This window comes from Tasmannia lanceolata, unplaced genomic scaffold (assembly GCF_043159265.1).
Source record: "Tasmannia lanceolata isolate RefF3 unplaced genomic scaffold, GAP_Taslan_0.1 ptg000044l, whole genome shotgun sequence".
Classification (NCBI taxonomy): Eukaryota; Viridiplantae; Streptophyta; class Magnoliopsida; order Canellales; family Winteraceae; genus Tasmannia; species Tasmannia lanceolata.
The window spans coordinates 15,235,942-15,263,617 of NW_027518721.1; the positions used below are offsets into that span (position 1 = coordinate 15,235,942).

Sequence of the window (27,676 nt, forward strand, 5' to 3'; positions counted from 1 at the left end):
TGGATTTTAATCCTACATCTCTAGTTCTCTACTAGCTAGCAAAATATCATCCAAACATAAGACTTAGAAAGATAAACTTACTCCCACATAGATACCATTAACGTGAAAAATGTTTTAGAACACATACGGATTTATCAAGTTTGTAAATCAAATGTTTTCCTCTATCTAATAAAAACCTTTTAGCTTGATTCATGCAAACTTCCTCCTCATAGATATTCACTGAGGAAGGGCATTTTTATGCTCGTTTAATGAGCCATTAGTGCCATGATTATTCTTAATGAGTCTTCCTTAAAAACTTTATAAACCCACTTACACTCGACGGGGCTAAACTCCAATTGGTATCTCATCGAGATCACACACTTAATTACTAATCATTGAATTTATTTCATCCTTCACAGCCTCGTACCAAAATGTAGAGCTCTCTCCACTCTACATAATTGGGTCATCTTCAATTTTACCCTTATGGCTAGGTTCTTGCAGGTACACTTCATAATGGGAGAGAATTGCATATCTCTTTACTCTTGAGAATCTTCTTAATGCTATTACTTCCTCTACATGTTATGGATTTTCTTTGAACTTCTTAATAGTCTTTTATGCAGCAACATACAAAAATTGGCACCATAGATCAGTGCTGAAATGGAACCTCAAGGTTTCAAGAACCACAGTGTTCAAGGTGAGACAATCACATAAACAACTGAGAGCAAAGGGTTATAAGGGAGACAATCACATAGACCCTGCTGTGCTTTTTGGGCTGCACGAGTACAAACTTCATTGTTTTTGTAGGGCTTTGGGCCCTTTAGAGCTTGAAAAAAAGATGAAATAACTGTAGCAGTTCTATAAACTTCTCAATTCATTACAAATACAGTTTAATCGATGAGTTTTCCACAATGTTTTCCCTATGACAGTGAAAAACTTCTCATGATCATCTTCTGCTTTTACGGCCATTTTTTCACCTAAGTTGTAATTTTTTTGTTTTTGCATTATTCAACATCGTGATGGGACAATAGCTTATGATTATCGGGTTTGGTAATGCAACTAGGCATTTGGTTAGGACATTGCACAATGCTATCACCTAAAGGCTGTGTTTAGATGGCCGAAATCAGGAATTGGTATCGGCATTCTATTCTGATTCCTATTCCAATTCCCCAATAAATGGAATGAAAAAAAAAAATAAAAATCAATTCATTATTTAATAAAAATTTCATTCCAACCGGGCCGAAATCATAATACCACTTCTTGGAGCAGGAAACAGATTCCAACAATTTCCCCTTCAATCCAATGCTTTTAAGTATGCCTACTTACAATCAATACTACCTCTAGGCCTCTTCTATGCCAAAATCATCGTTTCTGAAAGGCAAGTTAAGGGCTTCAAGAGGCCAGTGCTGAAATGGAACCTCAAGGTTTCAAGAACCACAGTGTTCAAGGTGAGACAATCACATAAACAACTGAGAGCAAAGGGCTATAAGGGAAACAAGCTCCACCAAGGCTATAACAGTTACATTTTTACATTTGGCATAAAATATGTTGGATACACAAACTCCAGAGAAACTGCTGCCCTGCTAAATCTGGCTCTCGGCACCATGTAGAATACAACAAACCATTGATACACTACAGAGGTTCAAAAGGTGTTAGCATTCCTTCTGGTGAGCTTCAAATTGTGTTTCCAGGTTCTGATGGATCTTCGGGAACAGAAGATCGTGAAGTTGTCTTTCAGCACTATATTCTGAAGTGGCCTGCAAAGACAACTCAATTGAGATAAGATGGCGCGAAATCATCCAGGTTTACATGAAATATGTATGACAGCATTTGGAGAACTTTGAACATGACATAAAATACGATATATGTTAGTCATAAGTGGGGGCCTGCCTAGGTATGGGACTAGGTAGGATTCAGCCTGGAATGGGACAGGGTTAAAGGGCTTAGCCTAATGCGCTCCATCAGCTATGGAGCTTTTGGCGTATTGGTTAGGTATGTAACATTTGGCTTCAGAGCAGCCACCATGTTACGTGTTCGAGTCGCGAAGGGGCGACCCGTGGAAAGGGCTACCTAAAGGCTAGACTGAAAGCCACCAAGAAGTGGGCTACCAAGAATGGCAGATGCAGAAGGATGGTGGAATGTTACGGTCCTGGGCGGGGCCTGCCTAGGTATGGGGGACTAGGTGGGACTCAGCCTAGTATGGGACAAGTTTAAAGGGCTTCGCCTAACTGATTCCATCAGCCCTGGAGCTTTTGGTGTATTGGTTAGGTACTAAACAATATATTAGCCTGGGTTGAAGTCAACAACCACTTACCAAGGAAATCCAGAAGTGTCAAGCAAAGTCAAAGGATATGGTCCTAAATAATGACCAAACATAGAAGTGTCATCTTCTTACACATACCAGCAATCTTCAAAACACCATTTGCATCACTTAGCATGACGAAGACTGTTAGGCGCGCAGTGTGTGGAGTACTGTTTCAATATTTTTCTTAAGTATTTTATGAATGGATGAGCAAAACCCTTCATTTTTTGTCCCCACCATACATATGCCATAGGATGATCCTAACCCTTTGATTTGTGGAGTTTTTCCATACCGTGCTGGCCAAAAATGGGGGCCACAAATCAAAGGGTTAGGATCATCCTATGGCTCTAATTTGTGGGGTATGACCTATCTAAGACAGGGACCAACAAATGAATGATTTGGATCACCATTCATGTTGCCCCCCTAAACTTTTTGGGCTGCAGAGTGCTGCACGCATGTTCATCATATAAAAACTCCCTAAATAAAACCTAATCTCTACTTTAGAGCAGCCCAAAATAATTATAGAAAGGGTATTACATGTTGCTGCCCTCTTTTTTGGGGCATGGCCTATCTATGATGCGGTCATGTGGGCCCTACTATACCTTTTGGGCTGCACAAGCATTGTACGCATGCTCACAATATAAAAACTCTATGTAAAGAACTACCTTCTACTTTAGAGCAACCCAAAATAAATATAGAAAGTGCATTACATCCTGTTGTCCTAAAAATGCTATTCACGTTTTGCCATATAGGGCTCACAAATACCTACTGGAACTTTACCTAATAAATAAATAACTACGTCGGTCAATTTTCGTATAGTACGGATGCCTTTGGGGCACACTGGATATTAACATGATGTTCCGTTCCGAACACTTTCCAGACATTCGAAAAACTATTTACGAATGATTTCCAGCGCTCCCATTGATTCACAAACATATCAGTTATTAATGCTACTACATCAGTCCCCAAATGCAGAAAAAAACTCATCCGCGAGTTTGCATCTTCAATTTTCAATAATTTATGATTATTCAACTTCACAAGTCATGTTTCGAAAACCACATGACTTTCATTGTAGGATTGTTCTTTCATATTTCGCCCCCCTGGTTAATGATAAGCATTGTTGTTCAAAAAAGTTCAATCATTGATGCTGTGAATCTCTCGAGGTTGCATCAACCAATCACGACTAGGAAGTTATCGATCTTGAATTTTCCTTCAAGCTTTACTTTGCCATCCAATAATATAAAATCAATTCTCATGTTCACTTAGTTACGTGTTCACTTCTTTACGGACATTTGAAATGTCTTTCATTGTTCTTACAAAGAAGCTCAAAATTTCCGAATCTGATTTATCAAATTTCCAAGATTGGATGAAATTCTTCTACTCATGAAAAATCAGAATTCATGGGAGGCATAAAATTTCCTTCCTCGAATACTTTCTCTTCAAAAATCAAACTCGATATAGGAATAATTTCCATTTTACGAGAAACATTTTAAAAAATAGCACTTGAAATTGAGCTTAGATTCATACTACCATTCTCACCAAGTCCATCTTCTATACTTTTTTTTTTTTTAGAAAGGTAATGCTTTTATTGATTATAACCAGATTGTACATAGAGGAGGGACAAAGTGTCCCTTTGCAGTATATGCTACAAAAACATGTAGAACCCTTACTAGTCCAGAACCCTCGGTTCTCCATCTTCTATACATTCATTGTGACTACATCACACTGCACTTCCTCTTCTTCTTCTTCTTCTTCTTCTTCTTCTTTTCTTTTCTTTTCTTTTCTTTTCTTTTCTCGAGTGACATGATAACATCACACTTCCTCTTTGTACATGGGTCAAATAGAAAAACTGAAAAAGAAATTAAGCAACGAGTAGAAACAAGTATCGCATCTCCCTTCATGAATCATTGTATCTAGTACGGTTAGGGGTACTTTCCTTTTTTAGATGTAATTTGTCTACCATCTTCCTTGAAAAAATATTTTTGTTGGATCCTCCACCGATAATAAGATTACATAACTTTCCTTCCAAGGTATACCTTGTTTGATGTTAGATCACTGAAATGTCTATTCATTGATGATCTATGGAGGTGATAAGATTGTCTCTTGAAGCAAACAGATACTCTACACTTTGATCTTTTATAAGAGAAAATCCATGTGGAGAAAAATTTCGACCTGGAATTTAGCATGGAATTCAAGTATTCTTATGTTTATTCCCGAGTCTCGATTCCGTTCATCTCCTTGAACAAATCAATCATCACCGTAATTTTGTACTTGACCTCAATCATCACAATCTCAACCTTCAACTTTACATGACCCACATCGATGAAAAGGTTTGATGTCATGTATCTTAGCATCATCTTTGTTCATCGGGTTCTCTCTACGTCGTGAATCCACAAGCGACATGGGTAGATCTAGCCTTTACAACACCCTTTGGAGAATTTTCTTCAATTGATCAAGTTCATGTGGATCAATAGCCCTTTTTGGTGTCATAGTGAATCCTAAAATGATTTTCTGCATCGAACTTGCTTTGATACCCGTTAATGCAAGTAAACTACTAGGAATCTACCAAAAGTTCAAAATTTGCAAGAGAATTGAACAATCTCAGAAAGAATCTAATAAAACTTCATATGCTCTCACAGAGAAAGAAAATGATACTATATTTGATCATATCATGATTAACATAGGGTAAAACCCAGCACCTAAGGGGGAAAACTCATAAATATTCATTAACCTCCTCAAAGCTAAATCAAAATTCATATTTATAATAATCCCGAAAAACCTTATAACCCTAGTTTAAACCTAACCATTGCCTAACCATTGATATATGATCAATTTCTGCCCTTAGATCAACCTAAATAAAGCCTAACTTCTATTGTAGAGCAGCCCAAATAAAAAGAGAAAATGCATTACATGTTATTGTCCGAAAAACACTATTCTCAATTTCTCTACATAGGATCCACCAAAAAGGCAAATCATAAAAATTAAATGAAAACCACTAAAAATATGCATAAAATATTATAACTATATTGTCCAATTTTCCTGATGAATGGAGGCCTCTACCTTTAGGACCCACTATGGATGCTACCATGACGTTCTAGACATTTCACGGAACATCCCAGAAACAATTTGCAAAATAATTTATGGCACTTTCATTGATACATAAAAATATCAGTTGTTAATGACACTGTATCAACGTTGGTCTTCCATACACCAAGCCAATGTGCTAATAATTTGGTACATAGCATGAGATGGGTTTCATATCTGGTCCATTTCAAAAAAAAAAAAAAAAAGTGGTTTCATATCTGGAACTCATTGTGGACAATACATGGAACATTTAGAGTGCATCTTGTTTTTTCAAACAAGTATGACTTGAGCCTGTGAAATTACAAAAATAACCTCGATAAGTGATGTCACACAGAAACAATACAATGAGTGCAACATCTGTAGCAAGATGAGTAATGTTGTTACTAATATAGGTGGGCTTGTGAAATTACAGAAATAACCTAGATAAACGATGTGCCACATAAATAATAAAATGAGCGTAACATCTGTAAAAAGGTGAGTTATGCTGTTACTACTAGAGGTTTCAAGCTCGGGCGTCTTCAGCGTTGAGCACCATTTGGCAAATATAAATATACAAATTGCGATTACCGAAGTGGTGCATGCCATTTGCTAGAAGAGACTTTTGGAGAAGATGAGGTGACTACTATGGTAAATCCCTAAACTCGTTGTAAGACTTTACAAGGGAGTATTTATTTAACTACCAAGATTAAACAGAAACTCACAACTCTCATGGTGATGAATAATACTTATCAAGTCTAAAGTGTACATTGCGTAGTTTGTAATGTAGGGCTCTACACAAGGTTTTAATTACCTAGTATTGTGGTGTATAGTAAACAACTGCGTGTTCTTAAACAATCTACCATCATGCAATTTCCGTGAGTTTGTGTCAATCAAATGATCTTTAGCACAAATCCTTTGTTTTCCATTTTTGCTTTCAATAAATTTTCATATTTTCAATTTGTTTTGTCAATTTCTGTTATTGTTTATCTAAGAAAAATCATGTGACCAAAAGGTGAATGTCAAGGATAGGTACACTTTGAACTTCTTCCATCACTTCGGATGTGGTAAATGAGAGATGCAAAAGAATATTTTACAGACTTCATTACAGCCCAAATAAGGGTTTAACACGTTCCATGATGTAGAAAGGTGTACCACTAATCACTAAACACATCAACCTCATATGTAATCTAATCCTTAATTTCTGAATGGCCATGGGTTCAGATTCAAGAGCGACGAAGAGAGTACTAAAAACGTTCAAGTTGTCTGGGAGTGAGAGTAGAGTAGGAGCCCACCTCGAGTAGAAATTTCCTACTACAAGGTATATTCAATGAATTTGGAAATTATAGCTAACACACTGTATGGTAATCGATCATGAAAGAAATACTACTGGCGTGAGAAATACTACTGGCATGAACCATTCATACTTGTTCTTGTAGATGAATTTTGATTGTTTAAAAGTCTCCTGCAAGGGTGCAACTAAGGTCCTAATTGCCACAACTCCACTATACAAAAGAAGATATAAATAACTTACACTATGCCAATTAAGAGGGATGATAGAGTGAAGGGTGCCTTGCAAAACTCAGCTTCAAGGGCACCCCTATTCGTTGATTCCTGAAAAGTCAACACGCTTTCCACTTTTTTAGGCGCCATCCACTTTTTTCGGCACAACCATAATTGCACCTTGCAGAAATTAACAAATAGGGGTGCCCTTGAAGCTGATTTTTGCAAGGGCACCCTTCATTCTATCATTCCTCACCAATTAATAATCAAGAGAAGATATTATTGGTAAATGATTCATTCTTATTCTTAGAGTGTTCTAATGACATTCCATGTTCAACAAAATCCATCTTACATCTACCAACTTTATCGGGTTCGATAGATCCAAACATCGATTTCAGTTGTCCAAGTCTAATACACTAAACTGCTAGAATTCAAGGTGTTGGATATCATTTTTAACCAGATATAGTTTGATAAGAAGTTTTTGCTGAGAATTCCAAGAAATTAAACAATGAATAAAACATAGATCTTTGTTTCTAGGTAGGTCACAATAATTACACTCTTTAAGTTTTTGCTGAGAATTGCAAGAAATTAGAACACAAGTAAAAGTTAAACACAGATCTTTGTTGCCAAGTCACAATAAAAACATTATTTCATCAATAAAGAGAACTTCACTAAAAGCTAAAAACAATTACAGAGGTGCAGTGCCAAAATCACTATTGTAACATACCCGTGTATTAAATGAGAATCTTAAGGTCTGGACTTGCGTTCCAGAGCAGACTCTTAAGTCAAAACCGAGACTGTCCATGCCAATGAGTGCTGCCTCCTGTTAAGTCACGACATAGAATTCTAATTAATGTACTTATTAACCTGGAAGAACTAGAAAGATGCAACAGAAGAAAACTATTGCTTGCAAGTGAATACATGTGTTGGGAGTCACTGGTGTTATATATGTGTATTAATTAAAATAATATATAGAGAGAAAGAGAAATTACCAAATAGTTGTTTGCCAAAAGAACAATTAATCCTTATTTACAAAGACAAAAACCTCCCAACTCTAGTGCCTTACAAATGGACACATTGTGATTTACAAACTTGTGTTCCTTGCCTATGATCCTGTGGCATGTAACCATTTTCATCATTGTAGAGCACAATATATTACGATTATTGGGGAGGAGAGAGGGAGGGGGGGGGGGGGGGAGGGGGGGGTGACAATATGTTTCATGTAAATAAGTACTTACAATAAAAACTTACCCTTAAATAACTATTCAAAAAAATTCTCTTAAATAAGTTTAAGTTCTTATTATACAGATAATATTTACTTTATGCCAAGGACCGGTGAATTTTACAAATCTTTTAATTTTTAAATATATTTAATGTAAGCCCAAGGGTTCTCATGGCTTAATCATTCACCTTACCTTCTTGTTTTGGTGCTAGCAAACTAAATTGATTAGCATTTATGGACTAATGTGTTGCTTTGAGGTGTTGTGTCATATACAGGAATTTCATGTCATAATCGCCATTACACAACTCAACTCAACACATGTCTTGTGGATACACACACACATGATCAAAGAGCTTACATCTACATCGGAGTCATCACCATTCGGAGATGATCAAGTTAAGAAGCTCAAGATAAAGATCCCTCAAGCTACCTAGCAAGTGTCAAGAAGAAGCTTGGAGTTAAACAAGCCATTGGTGACACATCATGCACCTTCCAACATGCATTAAAGATTGAAGGAGTCACAAGAGCGAAGTCAAAGTTCAAGATGTTCATTCAAGCCGAAGAAATCCAAGAGAGTGCAAAAGAGCAAAGACATGCCAAGAAGACTCAATGGTATACACTTTAGAATGTATTTTGGAGTTCTCTTGATTTTATGTTTAAATGCACTTTCAAAAGGTTTTCAAATGGTTTTCATACTTAACTTTTTACATCTTTGAAAACCATACACACATTTGGCCCGCTAACAAAGGTAAATCATTTGTAAGAGGAAGGGTTCCTCGCAAGGCTTCGTTCAGAAAGGGTTGGTGCCCTTTGGAGTTCGAAGGAGAAGTTGTATGTCCGGCTTGATGATTCGCCATTGAAGAATCCCAATCTTAGTGGAGCATCCAAGGAGGAAAACTTGGAAGAGTGGAGTAGGTCTTGTGGTAGACCGAACCACTATAAAAATCGTGTGTTCCTTGTGATTGCTTGTGATTGCTTTCTCCTTCTCTTTGCGCTTGGTGATTGGTAATCTCTAACCCTATTTGTGTTTATGTTTTAAATTAACAAGAGTTAGTGAATGTATGCTAAAGTAAGATCTAAACCCTAGCTTTCATCATCCTGAATATTTGAACAAGGGTTAGACCATATTTGCTTAATTAGAAAATTAATTTTATTAATCCACCCAATTAAACCAAGAATTTTTAATTAGCCAATTCACCCCCCCTCTTGGGTTGTCACACCTGTCTTTCATTTGGTATCAGAGCGTAGGCTCTTAAAGAGATTTTTAAATTCAAAATCTACAAGAGATAAAGATCCGTGACAATCCAAATGGATTTTGAGTTAGGACAATCCGTTATAATTCCTCCATTCTTTGATGGAACAAATTATAGAGCATGGAAAGTAAAAAATGTTTGCCTATCTCAAATCCATAGATTTTGGCATCTTAGATGTCCTTGAAAGGGGATTTTCTATTCCAAGGAAATGCACTAAAAATGATGCAAAATTATTTTTGTTAAATTCAAAAGCTATTATTATAATATGTTGTTGACTATGTCCCAATGCTTTTGATAAAATTTCATCATGTACAAATGCAAAAGATATTTGGACTAATCTTGAAAACTTTTATGAGAAAAATAGTAGTCTCTCTTCAATTGATAAAAATATTGTTTTTGAACAAAAAGACTCTACAAAAATCTTTTGCAAAGGAAAACTCTTTCAAGTATTCAATTTCCGATTTGGAAAAAAAATTTGAAAATTTGAAATCGGAGGTTAATGAAAGTTTGTAAAGAAATGAAAAATTAAGTCATTTAAGCAAAATCTTGATAAATAAAAAACGATGGCTTAATTAAATAGTGCAATATCCTTGGAAAAGAAAAAGAAAGCCTTGCAAACACAAACAAGGATTTAAATGAGAAATTCAAACTTGTTTGTGAAAATGAAGAAAAATTAAAAGCTAATTTATCTTAACAAACAAATTGCTTTGAAAGTCAATTAAATGAGATTGAACTAGTTAATAAAGAACTCTCTATGAAGAACCAAATAATACAAAAAGAAAGGGACAAACATGTTTGTCATCATGTGTATTCTTGTGGTTCTAGTTGCTCCTCATCTACCTACACTTATTCATGTTCATATTGTGGTAGATTGGGACATCACAAATCTAGGTGTAAGCTTAGAGTTGTGAGATCAAACAAGTTTGTTTGGATAAGAAAAGACACTCCCACAAACAAACTTGGTAGGAACCAAAGTGATTTGGGTTCCACAATTCCCCACTCAATTCAGTGTTTGAAATTAGTGATATATGGGGTTGTGCTTTAATTGCTATATCATGTGAATCTTCTCTCTAAATATTATAGTTCAAATGTTAAACTTCTTGTATCCAGACTGTCTGTGCTTAAATCATACATCATTTCAATTCATGAACTTGGATACATATACTTGTATTTGTTCACTAAAGGTTGTATCCATGCTCTTATGTACTTAATGATAACATCATATTCAACTATAGTCTAAAAGTAAATCACTTTTGTATTCACATTAGACTATATTTTGTGCTATATTGAAAATCTTTTAGAAAAATCCATCTAAGAGCAAGAACACACACATATGCACTTCGCATCCACAAATGGAGAGCTTATCCTGACAATATTTTGACTAGACATATAGTAAACATATGTAATCATCCATATCTAGCAAAATCCATTTAGAACATCCACTTTGAGCTTCACTGAAAACATAGGTCCATTTATTCCATTTGAGCTTAAATATTGAAAAATAGAAATGAATTTTTAAATGTCCTCACATAGCTTAGGGATCAAGTTTACACGTCCATTATAATTCCATAAATACATGCAAAATAGGAGAAAATGAGTTAGACCACAAAATCCTTTAAAAAATATGAAAAATCCAAAACAAGGGTGTGGCGGATGACCGACCCTCTACGGGCGACCGTGTTAGGGAAATAGGAGAAAAATAAATCGAAATAGGTTAGACGCAGCGGGCGACCGCATGAACCCGGTCGACCGCTGGTAGTCGAGATGGAAAAAATAAAAAGAGTCAGGCGAGTCGCGGCGGGCGACCGCGATAGACCAGTCGACCGCGACGGTCGAAAACTGCGTTTTAAAGGACGACCGCGAGTCATTTCTAACTTCCGCCGCTTATCTCTTCTCCTAGGTTTTTCTTCCCTCCTTGCCCCGAAGCCATTCCTGGTGGAAGATCATCAAGATTAACGCATTCAAGTGAGTTTTGATCCGTTCATCTTTCTCTATTTCTCATTTTCTCATCTTTCTCTTTGTTTCATCCATTAAATCACCCCATAGCTCATTCTCTCCTCATCTCTCCTCATTTCTCCCACAAATCTTTCATTTTCTACTTGTTCCCATCCTTTTCATCCATTCTCATCATCTTTCTCAAAACCCCCTTGATTCTGACTTTGATTCTACACTTTTCCTTAAAACCCTAGTTCTAAAATGTCAACTTTAAGGAAAACCATTGCTCAAAAAGGAAAGCGAGCAAGAAACGAGCCGGAAGAGGTGTTCCCTATCGAACACTTCTTCAACAAGCAGGCCAAGGATTGCTACAAGATATTCGTGAATCGAATAGTCATCTCTAGAAGAAAAGTCATCTTTCAAGATTTTGATAAATTCAATCTCCTACCACTTTTTGATTTCCAACGTTGGTCCTTCTTTCTCATTTATAGCGCAATGGTTTATCCTGACCTAGTTAGGTATTTTTATGCCAATTTGGAAATTTCTCATGGAGGAGTAATTATGAATACCCATCTTCAAGAAGACAAATTTGGGTTAAATTTGAAGGATTTATGTGCTTGGCTTGATGTACCGAATGATGGGTTAAGGATTTTCTTTTCGAAAAATGATGAGATAGAAAAACACTTGTCAAGGACGGATGTTTATGAAACCTTAGGAACTGTCCCTCTTTCTCAAGACAAACTTAACATCAGTGCGGGTCTAATGAATAATGTAGCCCGAATCATTCACAAGATTGTAACCTACAACATCACTCCCAGGGCAGGAAATTTTGATGTAGTGAAACCCCTTGAAGCCCTCATAATCCATTGCATTATGAGAAAGATCAAGCTAAACCTAGGGTTCATTATGATAGGTTATATGGATGAGGCGGTCAAGAGAGGACAAAGTGGTCTTCTTTATGGGATCCAAATTACTAAGCTCCTGAGACATCATAAGATGAACCTGACAAATGCATTCATTGAAAACCCTGATCCTGTAATCAACCACACCACCCTTACTCTTATGAGAATCCCGATACCTGGTGGAGGTGGTCCCAGTGGATTTACACTAGATGAGATTAATGAGGCCATGACAGAGGCTGAAGAAGTGGCCAGGATACAGGAGCAGGCTCGATCACAGGCTCAGCAGCGTCAGGCTCCTGCCGCTAGCTCATATGGGGATTTCGCCAGAGATATCACATCCTTGAGGACTGGCTTAGATACCGTCACGACTAGCTTAGACACTCTTTCCACCAACTTTGTGACTGCTGAGAGCCAAAAAGCCTCTGATCATGAGAAACTTATGGAGCTTATGGCAAGGCAGCATAGGAAGATGATGCAAACTTTTCAGAGGAGTCAGGTCACCAGATACTACACCTCCAGGACTCCACCTCGTGATGAGCATCAACCTCCACCTCACGACTGATCGATGACCAGCACCTTCTTTGCAGCAGACGCACTGGAGTTTGTCTTATCATGATTGCTACTTGATCATCATCTTTTGTTCAGTTTTTCTCTTGTCCAATATGGGCTTTTGGACTATGCTTGTATTTCCTTTTCTTCAGTGGATGGTTATACCCGATGTGGGCTTTTATTTTGGTCTGTACATGCCCAGTATGGGCTTTTATGACTGTTGTGGATGTTGCCCTAGATGAGCTTGTGGATATTGTGGATGTACGTCCAGTGTGGGCTTGATATTTTGTTTATGGATGTATGGATGGTGCCCATAGGGGCTTTATGCTTTATGATTTATTTTGGTTCATATCTCAGAGTGTATGCTTGTATTTATTGTGGTGATGATGAGTTCTTGTTCCTCACATCCATTTATATACCTCTGATGATTGTTTGACAGGATGTGAAGAGGGTGTGTCTTTTCCATTCTCTATTCATGTATATGGAGCCTCATTTTGCCCTATCTATATATACATGATCTTTCTTTTTGCCATGGATATGTACTCCCTTGTTATTCATTCTCTTGTATCATTGTGGTTATTGGACTATACTCTACTCTTTATCAGGCCTTGTCTAATAATCATCCATTCACATTCAAATTGTGATTATCAAAAAGTGAATGGAGCACCTATTGAGTGGTTTAAAAGTGATTACGTTCAAATCACTGGGCCTATGTGCTTGGATCTTTTACGTTTAGATTAGATGCACATAGTCAAGGGGAGCTTTCACTTGCAAATGTATAATCATCTGGGGTCAAACAACCTACACTCAAAAGTTATTTTATAGTTATGAGCATGTTCATGCTCAGGAAGAGACTTGTCTGCCCTATGACAAGAAAATCTCATACATAATGCAACTTGTGAACTTGAAAGGTTAGGTCATAGATCTAAACATATCCTTGCTCAGGTAGATTCTTATCTACTTTAAAAAGTTGCAAATGAAGCCCAAGTATTCAAATCATTCTGCCTTGTCATGCTCTATTACATAGGTTTCACCTAGAGCCTCTAGCAAATTCATAGGGGGAGAGCCAAATGGTTATATATTCATGATTATATAGACCAATGTGATATGCTCATATGGTTTATTGCCCCTATTTTTGTGCTTAACTTGCGAATCATTAGATCAAAAAAAAATTTAATTAAAATTTATATTGATGATGTCTTATCATACACTTTACATTATTTTCTCTTAGATAAGTATCATATGAGATTGAATGGTATATCATATACAAGACACATAGCGTAGACAAACTATTATTCACCTTTACACCCCATTTGCACTTTCTCCTGTAGATCACTACCTTTTTTATGTTACCAAAAGGGGGAGATTTTTTTGGAATTGATTAGGTAGTCCAATTGTATATGCACCATATATTTTACAGTCATTAACTTTATTTGTGCATATAGTGAGCGGGAGTTATGCTCTATTTTTTATATCATATCATGCTTATTCAATTATTTGTTTGATATCTCCTTCCTCCCTAATCAATTTGTCTGTCATTATAAAAAAGGGGGAGAATTTAAGCCCAAGGGTTCTCATGAGTTAATCATTTACCTTACCTTCTTGTTTTGATGCTAGCAAACTAAATTGATTAGCATTTATGGACTAATGTGTTGTTTTGAAGTGTTGTGTCATATACAGGAATTTCATGTCATAATCGCCATTACACAACTCAACTCAACACATGGCTTATGGATACACACACATGATCAAAGAGCTTGCACCTACATCGGAGTCATCACCATTCGGAGATGATCAAGTTAAGAAGCTCAAGATAAAGATCCCTCAAGCTACCTAGCAAATGTCAAGAAGAAGCTTGGAGTTGAACAAGCCATTGGTAACACCTCATGCACCTTCCAACATGCATTGAAGATTGAAGGAGTCACAAGAGCCAAGACAAAGTTCAAGATGTTCATTTAAGCCGAAGAAGTCTAAGAGAGTGCAAAAGAGCAAAGACATGCCAGGAAGACTCAATGGTATATACACTTTAAAATGTATTTTGGAGTTCTCTTGATTTTATGTTTAAATGCACTTTCAAAAAGTTTTCAAATGGTTTTCATACTTAACTTTTTACATCTATGAAAACCATAATCACACCCAAAAATGTGTTTGAAAACCTAGGACTTAAGCCCAAAGACCAAAGCCCAAAGCTCCTGGATCTTAAAGTTAAAAATGGAATTTTACTTAGGGCCGGTCGATCGGGCTATTCCGCGCGACCGCGGGATGTAACCTGGAATTCCAGGGCATCTCGAAATTTATCGGGTCGGTCGACCGGGGGTGAGCCGGGCGACCGAGGAAATGGTTCTATCGAAACAGAACCATTCCAAGTTGGTCTTGGCGGGCGACAGCCATGGGTCCAGTCGACCTTGATAGTGTATTTTAGCCGAATTTTTATTCAAACAGATTGCCCTCCCCAGGTGATCGCCATAGGGCTGGTCAATCGTGCCGGTATGAAATTTAAAATTCAAATAAATAGCCCGATAAGGGCGGGCGACCACCGTGCCGTGGTCGACCGCCACAGCCTGGAAATAGAGCCGTTGGGGCTTGCGCAGATTGACTTTTTCAACCCTCTATTTTACAGTTTTACCCCCAAACGGTCATATTTCCTTGTGGGCTATATATACACTATCTAAACCTTTCTAAATAACCTTTTGCAAGATCAAATCCTATCTTCTTGAACCTAAACTTTTATATAAAAGGTTAAACCGCTTTGAACTTGTATTTTTACATTCTTTCAAGAAGATCTCCATAGGCTTTACATTTGTATCCATTCATTGGAGAGATTGTGAGCTATACAATGTTTGTAATCTGCCTATTAAGAGGCAAAGAGAGTTCTTCATTTTATTCTTGAGGGTCTCCGATTTGGCCCCTTAACAAAGGTAAATCATTTGTCAGAGGAAGGGTTCCTCGCAAGGCTTCATGCAGAAAGGGTTGGTGCCCTTTGGAGTTCGAAGGAGAAGTTGTATGTACGGCTTGGTGATTCGCCATTGAAGAATCCCAATCTTAGTGGAGCATCCAAGGAGGAATACTTAGAAGAGTGGAGTAGATCTTGTGATAGACCGAACCACTATAAAAATCGTGTGTTCCTTGTGATTGCTTTCTCCTCTTTGCGCTTGGTGATTGGTAAAATCTAACCCTATTTGTGTTTATGTTTTAAATTAACAAGGGATAGTGAATGTATGCTAAAGTAAGATCTAAACCTTAGCTTTCATCATCCTGATTATTTGAACAAGGGTTAGACCATATTTGCTTAATTAGAAAATTAATTTTATTAATCCACCTAATTAAGCCAAGAAATTTTAATTAGCCAATTCACCCCCCTCCCCCCAGGTTGTCACACCTGTATTTCATTTTAATTTCCTACACAAAGTTGCATCAACAATTACTTACAATCATCTTTTACTTGAACTTCAAAAATATGGCACGAGAAACTTCTACAAAAATATGAAATATATTATAATAAAAAATAATATATAATAAAAAAATCTTGAAGACAAACATGTTATTAACATTCATTTTATACATTTTCTCAATAAATTACTCAATATTTTTTTGAATGGCAATAAATTAAATAATATTAAAGAGATAGAAGCATTAAAATAATAGTACGAAACACACACGAAAAATTCTCAAGACACATGCAAGAGTAATTCTCAAGACATACATGCAAGAGTAATCCTCAACACACACAAAAGAGTAAGACAACATGCCATTATTTTGATTGATTACAGCCAAATAATTTCATTTGAATGTATTTACTCTCCTTCCAATTTGCTTTGCTTTCTTTTGTATGATCATCTCGGTCATTGGGCAATACCCAACTGGTCGATTCAGAAAGATTTGAAGGTTAAAGCCGTGGGTTTTGGCTCCTTTCTGTTCAAACTCTAGGACGAAAGTGAAGCCATATGGATTATGCAGGATGGGCGGAGATGCCAAAGGTAGGATTTAGGAGCATCTGTATCCTTGGTACCCGGAATGCCAATCAGGAACAGAATCGACCTGGGTGATTATCCTGGGTGTCCCTCTTCATATCTGTACTGAATCAACTTTCAATGCCATCGGTTCCGTATTTGGACCGGTAATAGAAATTGGATTTGGGCTCAATAGAAGCAGGGGGATGGATAAGCCTAGGTTCAAAATAATGTCCAGAGAATGGCAGACCCTCAATTTTGCTGTCTGGATTTGTCCTTCTTCAATGTTGTCTGATCGGATGACTGGCTTGCGTCGAGGGCAGTTGAATTTGAGCCGGACGTAGCTTTTTAGAGGATCCTCCTTGGAGGTCATGGTTCTTCCATCCTCTGCCACTCTGCCTTGCCTGGAAACCTTTCCTTGTTCCTCGAGGGTTGTTAGCGGGTTTCCTCGATTAGTGTTGGATGGGGTGAGGGCTAGTGTGGACAAATCATAGGACTTTGCAACTAATCCTTTTCCAGGTACACATTCTGTTTTCTTTCCAACATTTGACTTCTAATGTTTTAGGTGCTGAGATAGCAGTATCTCTATGATCTAGAATCTTAGAGAGAACCCATTAGCATCCAGTAAGTGTCCTTGTTATCAGGGAGAACCCAAGTCACTCAGTTAATTTTGACTTGGAACCTATCCGAAATTTAGCTCCACCCCTTGGGATTGCTGATTCTCCTACTAGAATAAGCATTAATGAGGATCTTGTTGGGTAGTCTTCTGTAGTAGGTTCCAAGAGATTGATTGCAGATTTAGAAGATAAAGGTTTGTAGGCGCTTAGGGTCTGGAAAAATCATTAGATATTGTGACTTTTCATATAATGAAAAATTAGTTTCATATCATCTAAATCAGCATGTGTAGGGCGATTCATAAATCGACACACTTGATTAACAACAAAAAAGTCGCGCAATGGTCAAATATTGGGCACTGCCACACATTTCCAAACGAGGGGAACCATAATAAGCACTAAGGTTTCTGTTAAAATGGCTGGAGTTACATTTACAAATATAACATCGAGAAACCTATCGAGAAGATCAAGAGCATAAAGAAGCAGAGCAACACAAATGTATTGTGTTGTCAAATGTGAACTCAAGGTGCATTTCAATTTGCAACCAAATATACATTTGACATTTGGTAAGTTGACAAGTTCCAAGTTGCCATTGTTTGGAAGATCACTGTTCTTACTCCACTAACTTCTTCCACTTAGGATAATTCGAGCGTCGACAACAATTTTGATAACCATGAAACCCCCACTCAATATGAAAGAGAAACTGAATTGTAAGAAATGAGTTGTTAATGGAGTGACTAAGAATGTTATTTCTCCTTAAAGAAATAGAAAGATCAAGAAAAGATCATTGTACAAATAAAAATGAAAAGATGCAGACTTAAATGAAGGAAAAGAATCAGGGAATACATACACCATGAGAATCATGATGAAAAATAGAGTGGAAGTTGGACCTCTTGAACTTTTTTCATGCTACTCGCGTGGAATTCAAGTTCCATATCCTTCTAACGAGAGCAAAGAAAAAGGATTTTCACGGTTGAGGTTACCCACCCACTCATTGTTGTTATTTTTAAACTAATGTGCAGATAATTAAAAAGGAAAAGACACGGGAATTCAGGCATCAGTGACTCATGATGGAAAATAGTGTGGCAAACAGTACCTCCTCTTGAACTTTTTTCACATTCCTCTCATAAGACTTCAAGTTTCATATCATTCTCAGTGTAGTGAATGAGAAAGAACAAGCATTTTACTGCTGAGGTTACCCTCCTACTCACCACTATCATTGTTACTAAAGAAGGACAATCTTAATTGAACCTAACAAAGATGACTCAAGAAACTGTAAAGGCTTGACAAAAGGATAACATAATCAATTGTTCCATTAGGGACAACCCTTTTCATTCTAACACACAAAATTGGGAACCTTAAATTGAGATGAGTCTTCAAGAAGGTATGGTCCCTTACTCCCACAACCCTCACCAATCACCCTTCCGATGTTAGGTCCTAAAATACAACACAACCATGAAAGAAACCATGCTGCAATTAAGAGAGTTAGTAAGACAACTGATACAATGAGGAGTGATAGGTAAGATTGAAGAACATGATCAAGAGAAATTCATAAGTAGGAAGAAAAATCAACTGAACATTTCTAGAGACGGATGAAAAGGACCCTTGGGAAATAGAATGTTGTCAGGTCATGAAGGAAGAGAGAGTGGAGAACGCATTAGATTAAATGTCTATTAATTGCTCTTGAATCAATGAACCAAGAGTGAGCAGGAGTGAATGGAGACATGAAATGTTTAGATACTTGAATGTGAACATCTCAATGACGAACTATGTACGAACAACTCCATAACTTTTTTTTTAAAAAGCTCAAAATGAACCCAACCCAAAACAAATAGAACACATTAGGATTAAATGTCTATTAGTTGTTCTTATATCAATGAACCAAGAGTGAATAGAGACATGAACTGTTTAGATACTTGAATGTGAACGTCTCACTGAAGAACAACAAACAACTAGATAACCTTTAAAAAAAACTCAAAATGAACACAACCCAAAACAGATAGACAACCTCCCCCCGTCTCTCTCTCCTCTTCTCAGACATTGGTTCTGAAAATTTTTGGTAGAAAGATTTAAAAAAAACAATGAGAATGAGAACCATTTGAAAACTCTTAATTCAGTTTTTGAAGATACTCATAGTAAGAACTTGTACCTATGGATTGAAAGTCTCCTCCGATGTCACCTTAGACAGACCTCCAAGGAAGAATCCAAGACACCCTCAATGAACCCACCTAGATGATTGCTTCCTTGAATACAGCAAAATGGAGCAAAGATGAAGAGGATGAAGCACAAAAGGGGAGGAAAAACCCAAAATAGGGGTATATACTCAACTCAAGTCAACTCAACTAAACCTTTGTCCCAAACTAGTTGGGGTCAGCTAATGAATCCTTTAGAAAATTTTCATGAAAAAGGTGAAAGAAATTACCCGGCTCAAATTGACTAAGTCTAATCCTAACACTAGTTGGGTTCGTCTACATGGATCATTTAAAATAGGGGTATATAAAATAGGAATTTTGTAATCCTCGGAAACTCAACTAACTCTCAACTCAACTCAACAAAGCCTTTGTCCCAAACTAGTTGGGGTCGGCTAAAAGAATCATTTAGAAAAAATTCATGAAGAAGGTAAAAGGAATCTACCTAGCTCTAATCCTGGTTCTAGTTGGGTTCTTCTACGTAGATCATTTTCTTCCATTATATCCTATCCAAGGTTCAAGTTCTCTGTTATGTTCCTAGCTATCAAGTCTTTCCTCAATGTTTCTACCCAAGTTGTTTTCGGTTTGCCCCTACCTCTTTTTACTCCATCAATTTGGCACGAGTCGCCTCTTCTCACTGGAGCATCCAAAGGCCTACGTTGGATATGTCCAAACCATCTTAAGCGGTGCTCTCTCATCTTCTCCTCAATTGGAGCCACCCCCACTTTTTTACGAATGTCTTCATTTTTAATTCTATCTAGCCATGTGTGGCCGCACATCCATCTAAGCATTCGCATCTCCGCTACACTCATCTTATGCACATGCTGCTTCTTGGTGGCCCAACATTCTGAGCCGTACAGCATGGCTGGCCTCACAGCTGTCTTATAAAACTTTCCCTTCCACTTGGTAGGGATTTTACGGTCGCACAGAACTCCTGAGGCAAGCTTCCACTTCAACCAACCTGCTCTTATTCTATGGTTAACATCCTCTTCAATCTCTCCTTCCTTATGTAGAATTGAACCAAGATAGCGAAAGATACCCCTCTTAGGTACCTCATGTCTAATCATATTTACTGCATCCTCGTCCCACCTCCTTACATTACTAAAGTTGCATTCCATATATTTTGTCTTAGTCCTACTCAGTCTAAAGCCTTTAGATTCCAAAGTAGTTCTCCATAACTCTAATTTAGCATTTACTCCTGCTTTGGTTTCGTCGATTAATACTATGTCATCTGCAAATAACATACACCACGGCACCTCATCCTGATACACTTCGTAAGCTCATCCATAACTAGCGTAAAAAGTTAAGGGCTTAGAGCCGATCCTTGGTGCAGTCCTATTGTAATTGGAAACTCACTAAACGTTCCATCCGTGGTTCTGACACTAGTTACTGCTCCATCGTACATATCCTTAATCACATCAATATATTTAGAAGGCACTTTTTTTCCTTTCAAGGACCCACCACATAACCTGGGAACCCTATCATACGCTTTCTCCAAATCAATGAAAACCATATGAAGGTCCTTTTTATTTTCTCTAAATCTCTCCATTAACCACCTAATAAAAAAGATAGCTTCCATAGTCGATCGTCTAGGCATGAAGCCAAACTGATTCTCTGACACCTTAGTCTCTATTCTTAGTCTATGCTCAATTACCCTCTCCCAAAGCTTCATGGTGTGACTCATTAGCTTAATTCCCTGGTAATTGGTGTAAAAGGACCTCAGAAACCTATAAAATAAATGGTCTAAAAGAAAATCAACCTACAAAATAAATGGTGTAAAAGAAAATAACCCATAATTTATTATTATTCCTAATATTTAAGGGTATATTGAAGAATCTGGTGCAAAACACCCATAAATTTATGATTATATCTCCAAAACTAAAAATTACTCCAAAGTTCCCTAAGAGCTTCAAGACACCTTTTAAGAGGCCATCTTGTTTTTGAACTACACTCACATGAACAGTCAAGAAGATAAACCAAAATTTAAAATTTTCAGCCGAAATTATTAAGATTTATACCGAAATTTCCACCAAAGGCTGAGGCCGAAACCGAAACCAAAATTTCAAACCTTGAAGATAACTGATATAAAGGCCTGAAGAGCCCATTAAATGAAATGAAACTCTAACCAAAACATGAAAGGTTGCCCTCAGTCACACAAGCAGCGTAGCATATCCAAACAGCGGAGGTTATAAAGAATATGCATTACCTCTACTTGAATACCCTTGCTCCTCCAACAGAGAGACTTCAGAGCATGTACAGACTTCTCTCCTCCAGCTTTCAGACGAGATATAATTTTGGCAGCTGAATGTGCAATAACATCTGGTCTAGCTTTTCGAAAATCTTTGACTTCTATCGCAGTCTGTAAAGTAGTGGAAACATAAAAAAAAAATATTTAAGACGAAATTGTAGGACTACATCATTACATGCGAAGCTTTCCCAAATATCATTAGAATGGTCGCCCAGAAGCACATGACATCAAACTGCTTCACCAAAAATAAACACGTATAGAAATAGAAATGCGAAAACATTTAGTATACATTTAAGAGCCCTATCCTTCTAAAAAGTTAACTTTAGGTGTAAGCTTAAGAAAGTATTAGAGGGATGTTGAAGATTGCTCTAGGGCACTTTATGTTTTAAAGTGTGTTGGGATATTTTTTGTTAAGCTTGATATAGGTTAGTTTTTCCAAAGAGTGGATTATCTTGTGGAGTGGATCCCCCATTATTTTAGATTTTATTGATCTTTATCGCGGTTTTGTTTATTTGCTTCCTATTATATCCCATCTCAATCATGGGTTGAGGATTCTTCATGACCGACTTGCCTCAATGATTCTTCTCTTCTTACCATCAATTAAATTTCAGATAAATCACACCAACTGTTAAAAACTCGTTAATCTATTTATCGTGTGATAGCGCTGTATGCTCTTTACAGGCAAGGAATCTATAAGTACAGATTGTAGGGGGCTAAATTAAATGGAATTGGCGTGCAGATTTGCCCTTCAAAAAAATTAAATGTAATTGAAGTTAACCCCATACTCGATAGTCTCTTATGCTTACTCATACAATATATTAAAGAAACACCTACCAAAATGCAGTTATTTTTATCACTCTTCATCATTTTTGCATGCATCAGTAGATTCAGTACAAGTCCTACTTGCAAGTCTAAAAACAATTAAAAAAACGTAGCTAATAAAGTCGCATAGGCCATTGATGATTTGACAGCATCTCATAAAATAAGACTAGCAATGTGACAAAATAATCATTTCATGCTAAGACTATAGGGATGCCAACTAGAGTGAATTACAGAGAGATCCACAATATGAACCTGAGTAGGAAAAAAATTGTGAGAGACAAAGAAATGCATCATTTATGTCTGGCGTGCAACCTTAATTTGGACTCCTGAGATTTCGGAGTACAACCTGCATTTATCACTGGGACCAAACATGAAACAGCTAAACCCAGTCACAGTTAAATTACAATTAACAAAACACAGTCTTCACTTTCATTACAATGCATGCTTTGAATATACAAAGATTTTACAATGCAATGAGTGGATAGAAACATGGATTTAAATTTCGGTTTTGGTCCCAATTTCGGCCTTGACTGAAACCGAAATTTCGGCTGAAATCCCATAAAAATTTTTTTTTTTTTAATTGAATTTATTGAAATTTCGGCCGAAATTTGGGAAATCTGAAATTTCGGATTTCTCAAAATTTAGGTTTTGGTCCCAACCAATTTCGGACGAAATTTAAAACTACAGATAGAAACAAGCAATCAGATGACGGTAACAAAGCAGTCTAGAAAGTTCATAACTTGCCTGATTTCCATATGCAGAAACCAGCTGAATATTAATCATCTCAAGCTTGTAAAATGTATATTCAGCTCGAGGGTTTTCATCTTTTTCCGATTCATCAGCCCAGATAGCACCATGTTTAGACGAGGTTTGGGAACCTGACCCACATTCATGAGAATTAAGGACACCAAGTCCTCCTTCATTGTCTTCCAAAATTTTCTCAACCTGATTTTTGTCATCATCACTAGTATGATAACCTGCTATATTCTTTCGGACAATCGAGTGTTCTTCAATAAAGGCAGGTCTTAACAGACCTTGGATAGCAAGACCACTCGAAGGTTGAGAAATCCAATCCAATTGCTGATCTGATACCACCTGCACAAACAAAACCATGTGCAATCTGATAGCTTGAACCATGGTAAATAAATTGTTGATCCTTCATACAGGAAAAAAAAAAAGAGAAGAAAATCTGGCATTCAATATATACAGCAGACAGAGGGATGTTGTAAAGAATGTCATGTAGCATTCAAGGAGACATCCACATCAAATCTGATAGAAAAAAGTGTAACATTAGATCATTTTCTCCAAGATTAATTATTATCCAAGCATTTCCAGATACCTCAGCCATTTTTCTGGAAAAATATAAGGGATGACAAGAACGCATCGTCTCCAAGTTTGCCCAATCACCTAATGTCTCAGAAGAACCAAAATCATCATCTTCCTCATCTTCAAGAATTGCAACCCAATCCTGCTAAACAAATATTAAAACAACATGGAGGATGTTAAAAAGTTCTGAAATTTCCTCCACCCTTACAAAGACATAATAAAGTTGCACAATTTGAATTCATGCAGAACAGAACCTACACCTCTTCAAAGTCATCATCAATGTCACTATCTTCATCTGTGATTTCATCTATGCCAAAATCAATATCAGCGGGCCCTGATAGATCCATCTCGCTGAGCATTTCTATATTATCCAAGCCTATTAATACTTGCTGCAATAAATATCAAATTTACAGAAGTTATAAGCAAAGCAAGGAATTATGGTATACAGCTCTAGATATAAATAAATTAAAGGTTAATTACCACAAAGTTATTGTCAGCAGTTATAGTTTGCAGAATATCTTCAGTGTTGCGCACCTTGAAGTAAATATCTGACGAAATTCAGAGCATGTAACACTTGAAGCAAGGCAATAGGAGTATTGATCCCAAGAAAAGATACTAAACATGAAAATGGTATATTGCTTACCTCCATGCTGATCAGTTACATAAGGCAACTCTGGCCAGAAAATGTTCTCCTGAACTTCATCATTGGCCACTCCTGAAACCATAAGTATTGCTTTGCTATTTACCTGCATGTAGCATGAATATGGTAGATTCAAAAGCCCTGGAGATATTCCAAATAAATAAAATTCGTCTTATCATTCAAAAAAATAAACAGGACACAATTTTGGCATTCAAAATTTTTTTATGGATTGGTATTGAACTATTGCTAATTGTTGTCAAAACATATAACAAACAACTATCCACATTTATCCCAGAAGGAGGAAACAGAAATGATACCTCAATTATCGTTCTCGTCGTCTCAGCATCAGTGAGTCTAGCATCTTCAATACCAATCCATCAAAAAATTTTGGTATTGATTGGTATTGAATTATTGCAAATTGTTGTCAAAACATATAACAAACAACTGTCCACATAAATGATACCTACCTCAGTTATCGTTCTCGTCATCTCTGCATCAGTGAGTCTCGCATCTTCAACACCCTGTGCCAACACAGAATCCCTAATTTCCTCAGAGGGGTGGTAATGTGACTTTCTGCCGGACCCCATTGGATCCGACATCGAGTCCGAATACTCTGCCGCGGCTCGACACCTGTTCTTAAGAATATTATTTTTAGCCTTGAAAGAACAGCCATCGATTCCTCTTGGAAGCCTGTAGTAAATCAAAGTCAGTGCAGAGCCTATCAGAAAACATTTTTTAAAAAATCTTGGATTTTACAAGCTAAAACCTAGATTTTTTAAGCTAAAACCTGGATTTTTTACCAGACTGAGTAGTAACACACGTTATCTACGCATTCAAAATGTAGGTTTTAAGATTTAAAATCTTACAATCCAGGATTTTACAATCTTGGATTATAAAATCCATTGTTTTATGTGACAGAAAAAAGGAATCTGAGAATGAAAGTATGAGAATGTTCGTATGAAAGTACCAAAGCCCAGCTAGATCTGATGCTTGAGAAATTCTTTTGCTGGTAAATCGGTGAGCGCAGCATTGAGATAACGGTCTGCGACAGACTAGATGAGGAGCAGCTGGATCATCGTGACCGTACAAATTCCACGATGATCGAGAAGCTTGCATAATCATCGATCGAGGAGGGGAAAGATAGAGTGAGTTTTTGAAATGCAAGGGAATAGAGTAAAGGAGAAGAGAAAAGAGAGAAAAAATTGGGGATTTATAGAGGGGAGGAACAAAATAGAAAGAAAAGTGGTGAATACTTACTTGCAATGGAGACCGAGGAGAAACCCACTGCCATCGCACTTTCCATATCTCTCTCTCTCTCTCTCTGAGTTGTGTTCGTATGGATGAGAGGTGACGTGTTATCTTTCTCTTTCTTGCTCTATGTAATAGGACCAGCTGGTTTAAGCATCCTGAGAACTGATTGTGGAGAATTTATTAGGACTGTCAATCGGATGGTCAAGCTCGAAGCCCGCCCGTTCGGCCGCTAAAAGCCCCGCCCATAATTAAAATAGAACAAGCCAAACCAAGCTTGTCAAAAGTTGAAGCCCGAACTTTAATTTGGGCTGAGCTTGATCTTGTCCAGCCCGTTATAGGCCCAGGCCCGATAATATATTTACTATATAAATTTTTAAGATTTTTAATGCCCTTAAAAATCAGTAGATATTAATTAAATAGGTTACTTAAACATTAATATCCTATAGGCTATAGTTCGATATTAAATAGGTTTTTTTCTTTCTTTATTTTGCCCCTCTTCAGCCCACTTAATATGATGATCCAAACCGTTGAAGTATACAAATTGGGCCCCTCTTCAGCCCACTCCATATGAACGGTTTGGATCATCATATCTTATATGCTATAGTTCGACTTCAGATTTATTAAATGAATAAGACAAAATCTGGCAAAAAATCAATCGGTGTGGCTTTTCTCACATGCTAAAGCCAACAAGTTTAATGGCTTTCTATGAAATTGGCTTTTCAATGCTTGCCTTAGTCTTTTCTCGTGCAGAAAATAAGAGGTGATGGGCAAGCCCGAAGCCCGTTGTGGAGTTTGGGCAAGCAAATTTTGTAATTTAGTCAAGCCCGAACTCGGCCCGAAGTCCGTTGTATAGACATGGGCTGAGCTTGAGCACCTCAGGCCCGCCCAAGCTCGGCCTGACTGACAATCCTAGAATTTATATGATGGGTGGCCGTGAAAACACGTGAAGTCTAAAAAAAAGTAGGTACAGCCCACTTTTTTCGATGATCCAAACCGTTCATCCGTTTGGGCACAACGTAAATAGGTTGTGCCCCAAAAATCAGTTCCATATTCAGATCAGTTCAGATCGGAGGGTTAGGATCATCCTATGGAACTGATTTTTGAGGCACAACCTTACCTTGTGCCCAAACATATGAACGGTTTGGATCATCGAAAAAAGTGGGCCGTACCTACTTTTTTTAGACTTCACGTGTTTTCACGGCCACCCATCATATAGGTTCTCATGATTGTGAGTCCAAAACGGATTATTGGACTCAAAAATTAAGGCCACTTTTGGCCACATGAAAAGAATATTCCATGGAATATTTGTTGGGCCAGGTGGGATTTGGGAGGATGGTTTTAAATTTCATTTTCTGTACCGGTTTCGGACCCCACTGAAGTCAAAATTTCGGTCGAAATCCGGCGAAACCAAAAAAATACTATTTTATTCGATACCAAATTTCAGCCGAAATTTGGGTAAAATATTAAAGTAATTAAAAAAACAGGTTTTGGGTGAAATTTCGGGAAAAAACGAAATTTTAGACAAAATAAAATACCATTTCGGGTTTTATTGATTGCGGTCGAAATTTAAAACCATGCTTGGGAGAGATGAGATGGAGGCAATTACAAACAAATTCTCTCCTGGACAAGTAATCAGCTACACAATTAGCCTCTTATCAATTACTTTTGGACCATGTGGGCTCATAATGTCCTACAAGATCAACGGTCCCGATTGCACTTAGATGTCCCGAGTTGGATTCTAAAGTTATACTTACCATTGATTTGACGGTGATGTCTTTCTCATCATAAGACATTCTCCTTATATTGCCATTTGTACATGTATAACAACATCTTTGTCATTTTGTAAAATAAATAGGAACCTTTTTCTCATAAAAATTTAGAGCATAGTGTCAACAAATACGTTCAAAGTACACCAAAAACAACTCAGTGGGTCC

At 37.2% G+C, this 27,676-nt stretch overlaps 1 protein-coding gene across 4 annotated transcripts; it reads right to left on the bottom strand.

The window, feature by feature from the left end:
- Window positions 1-1,185: 1,185 nt before the first annotated feature.
- Window positions 1,186-25,884, bottom strand: LOC143863826 (uncharacterized protein At3g49140-like). 4 transcript variants are annotated; one of them, XM_077374603.1, is made up of 11 exons: window positions 25,749-25,884; window positions 25,459-25,600; window positions 24,959-25,181; window positions 24,495-24,597; window positions 24,332-24,399; window positions 24,112-24,240; window positions 23,865-23,993; window positions 23,270-23,620; window positions 21,662-21,814; window positions 7,569-7,664; window positions 1,186-1,733 (listed from the first exon to the last, which is right to left on the bottom strand). In XM_077374603.1, exons 1-11 carry the CDS (start codon window positions 25,792-25,794, stop codon window positions 1,629-1,631), a joined length of 1,545 nt encoding a protein of 514 aa, XP_077230718.1. In that variant the 5' UTR covers window positions 25,795-25,884; the 3' UTR covers window positions 1,186-1,628. The 4 variants fall into 4 exon arrangements, with proteins under 4 accessions (XP_077230718.1, XP_077230717.1, XP_077230719.1 ...); XM_077374602.1 differs by having other exon boundaries at window positions 23,865-23,996; XM_077374604.1 differs by lacking the exon at window positions 21,662-21,814 and having other exon boundaries at window positions 23,865-23,996.
- Window positions 25,885-27,676: the final 1,792 nt, after the last annotated feature.

Bases quoted from the DNA above. Each gene is read 5' to 3' on its own strand.
- LOC143863826 (XM_077374602.1), bottom strand. From the start codon at position 25,794: ATGGAAAGTGCGATGGCAGTGGGTTTCTCCTCGGTCTCCATTGCAA. The intron at 25,182-25,458 runs GTACTTTCATAC...GATTTACTACAG, and splicing joins TCAGATCTAGCTGGGCTTTG to GCTTCCAAGAGGAATCGATG. The intron at 23,621-23,864 runs GTATCTGGAAAT...TTGTTTGTGCAG, and splicing joins TTTCCAGAAAAATGGCTGAG to GTGGTATCAGATCAGCAATT.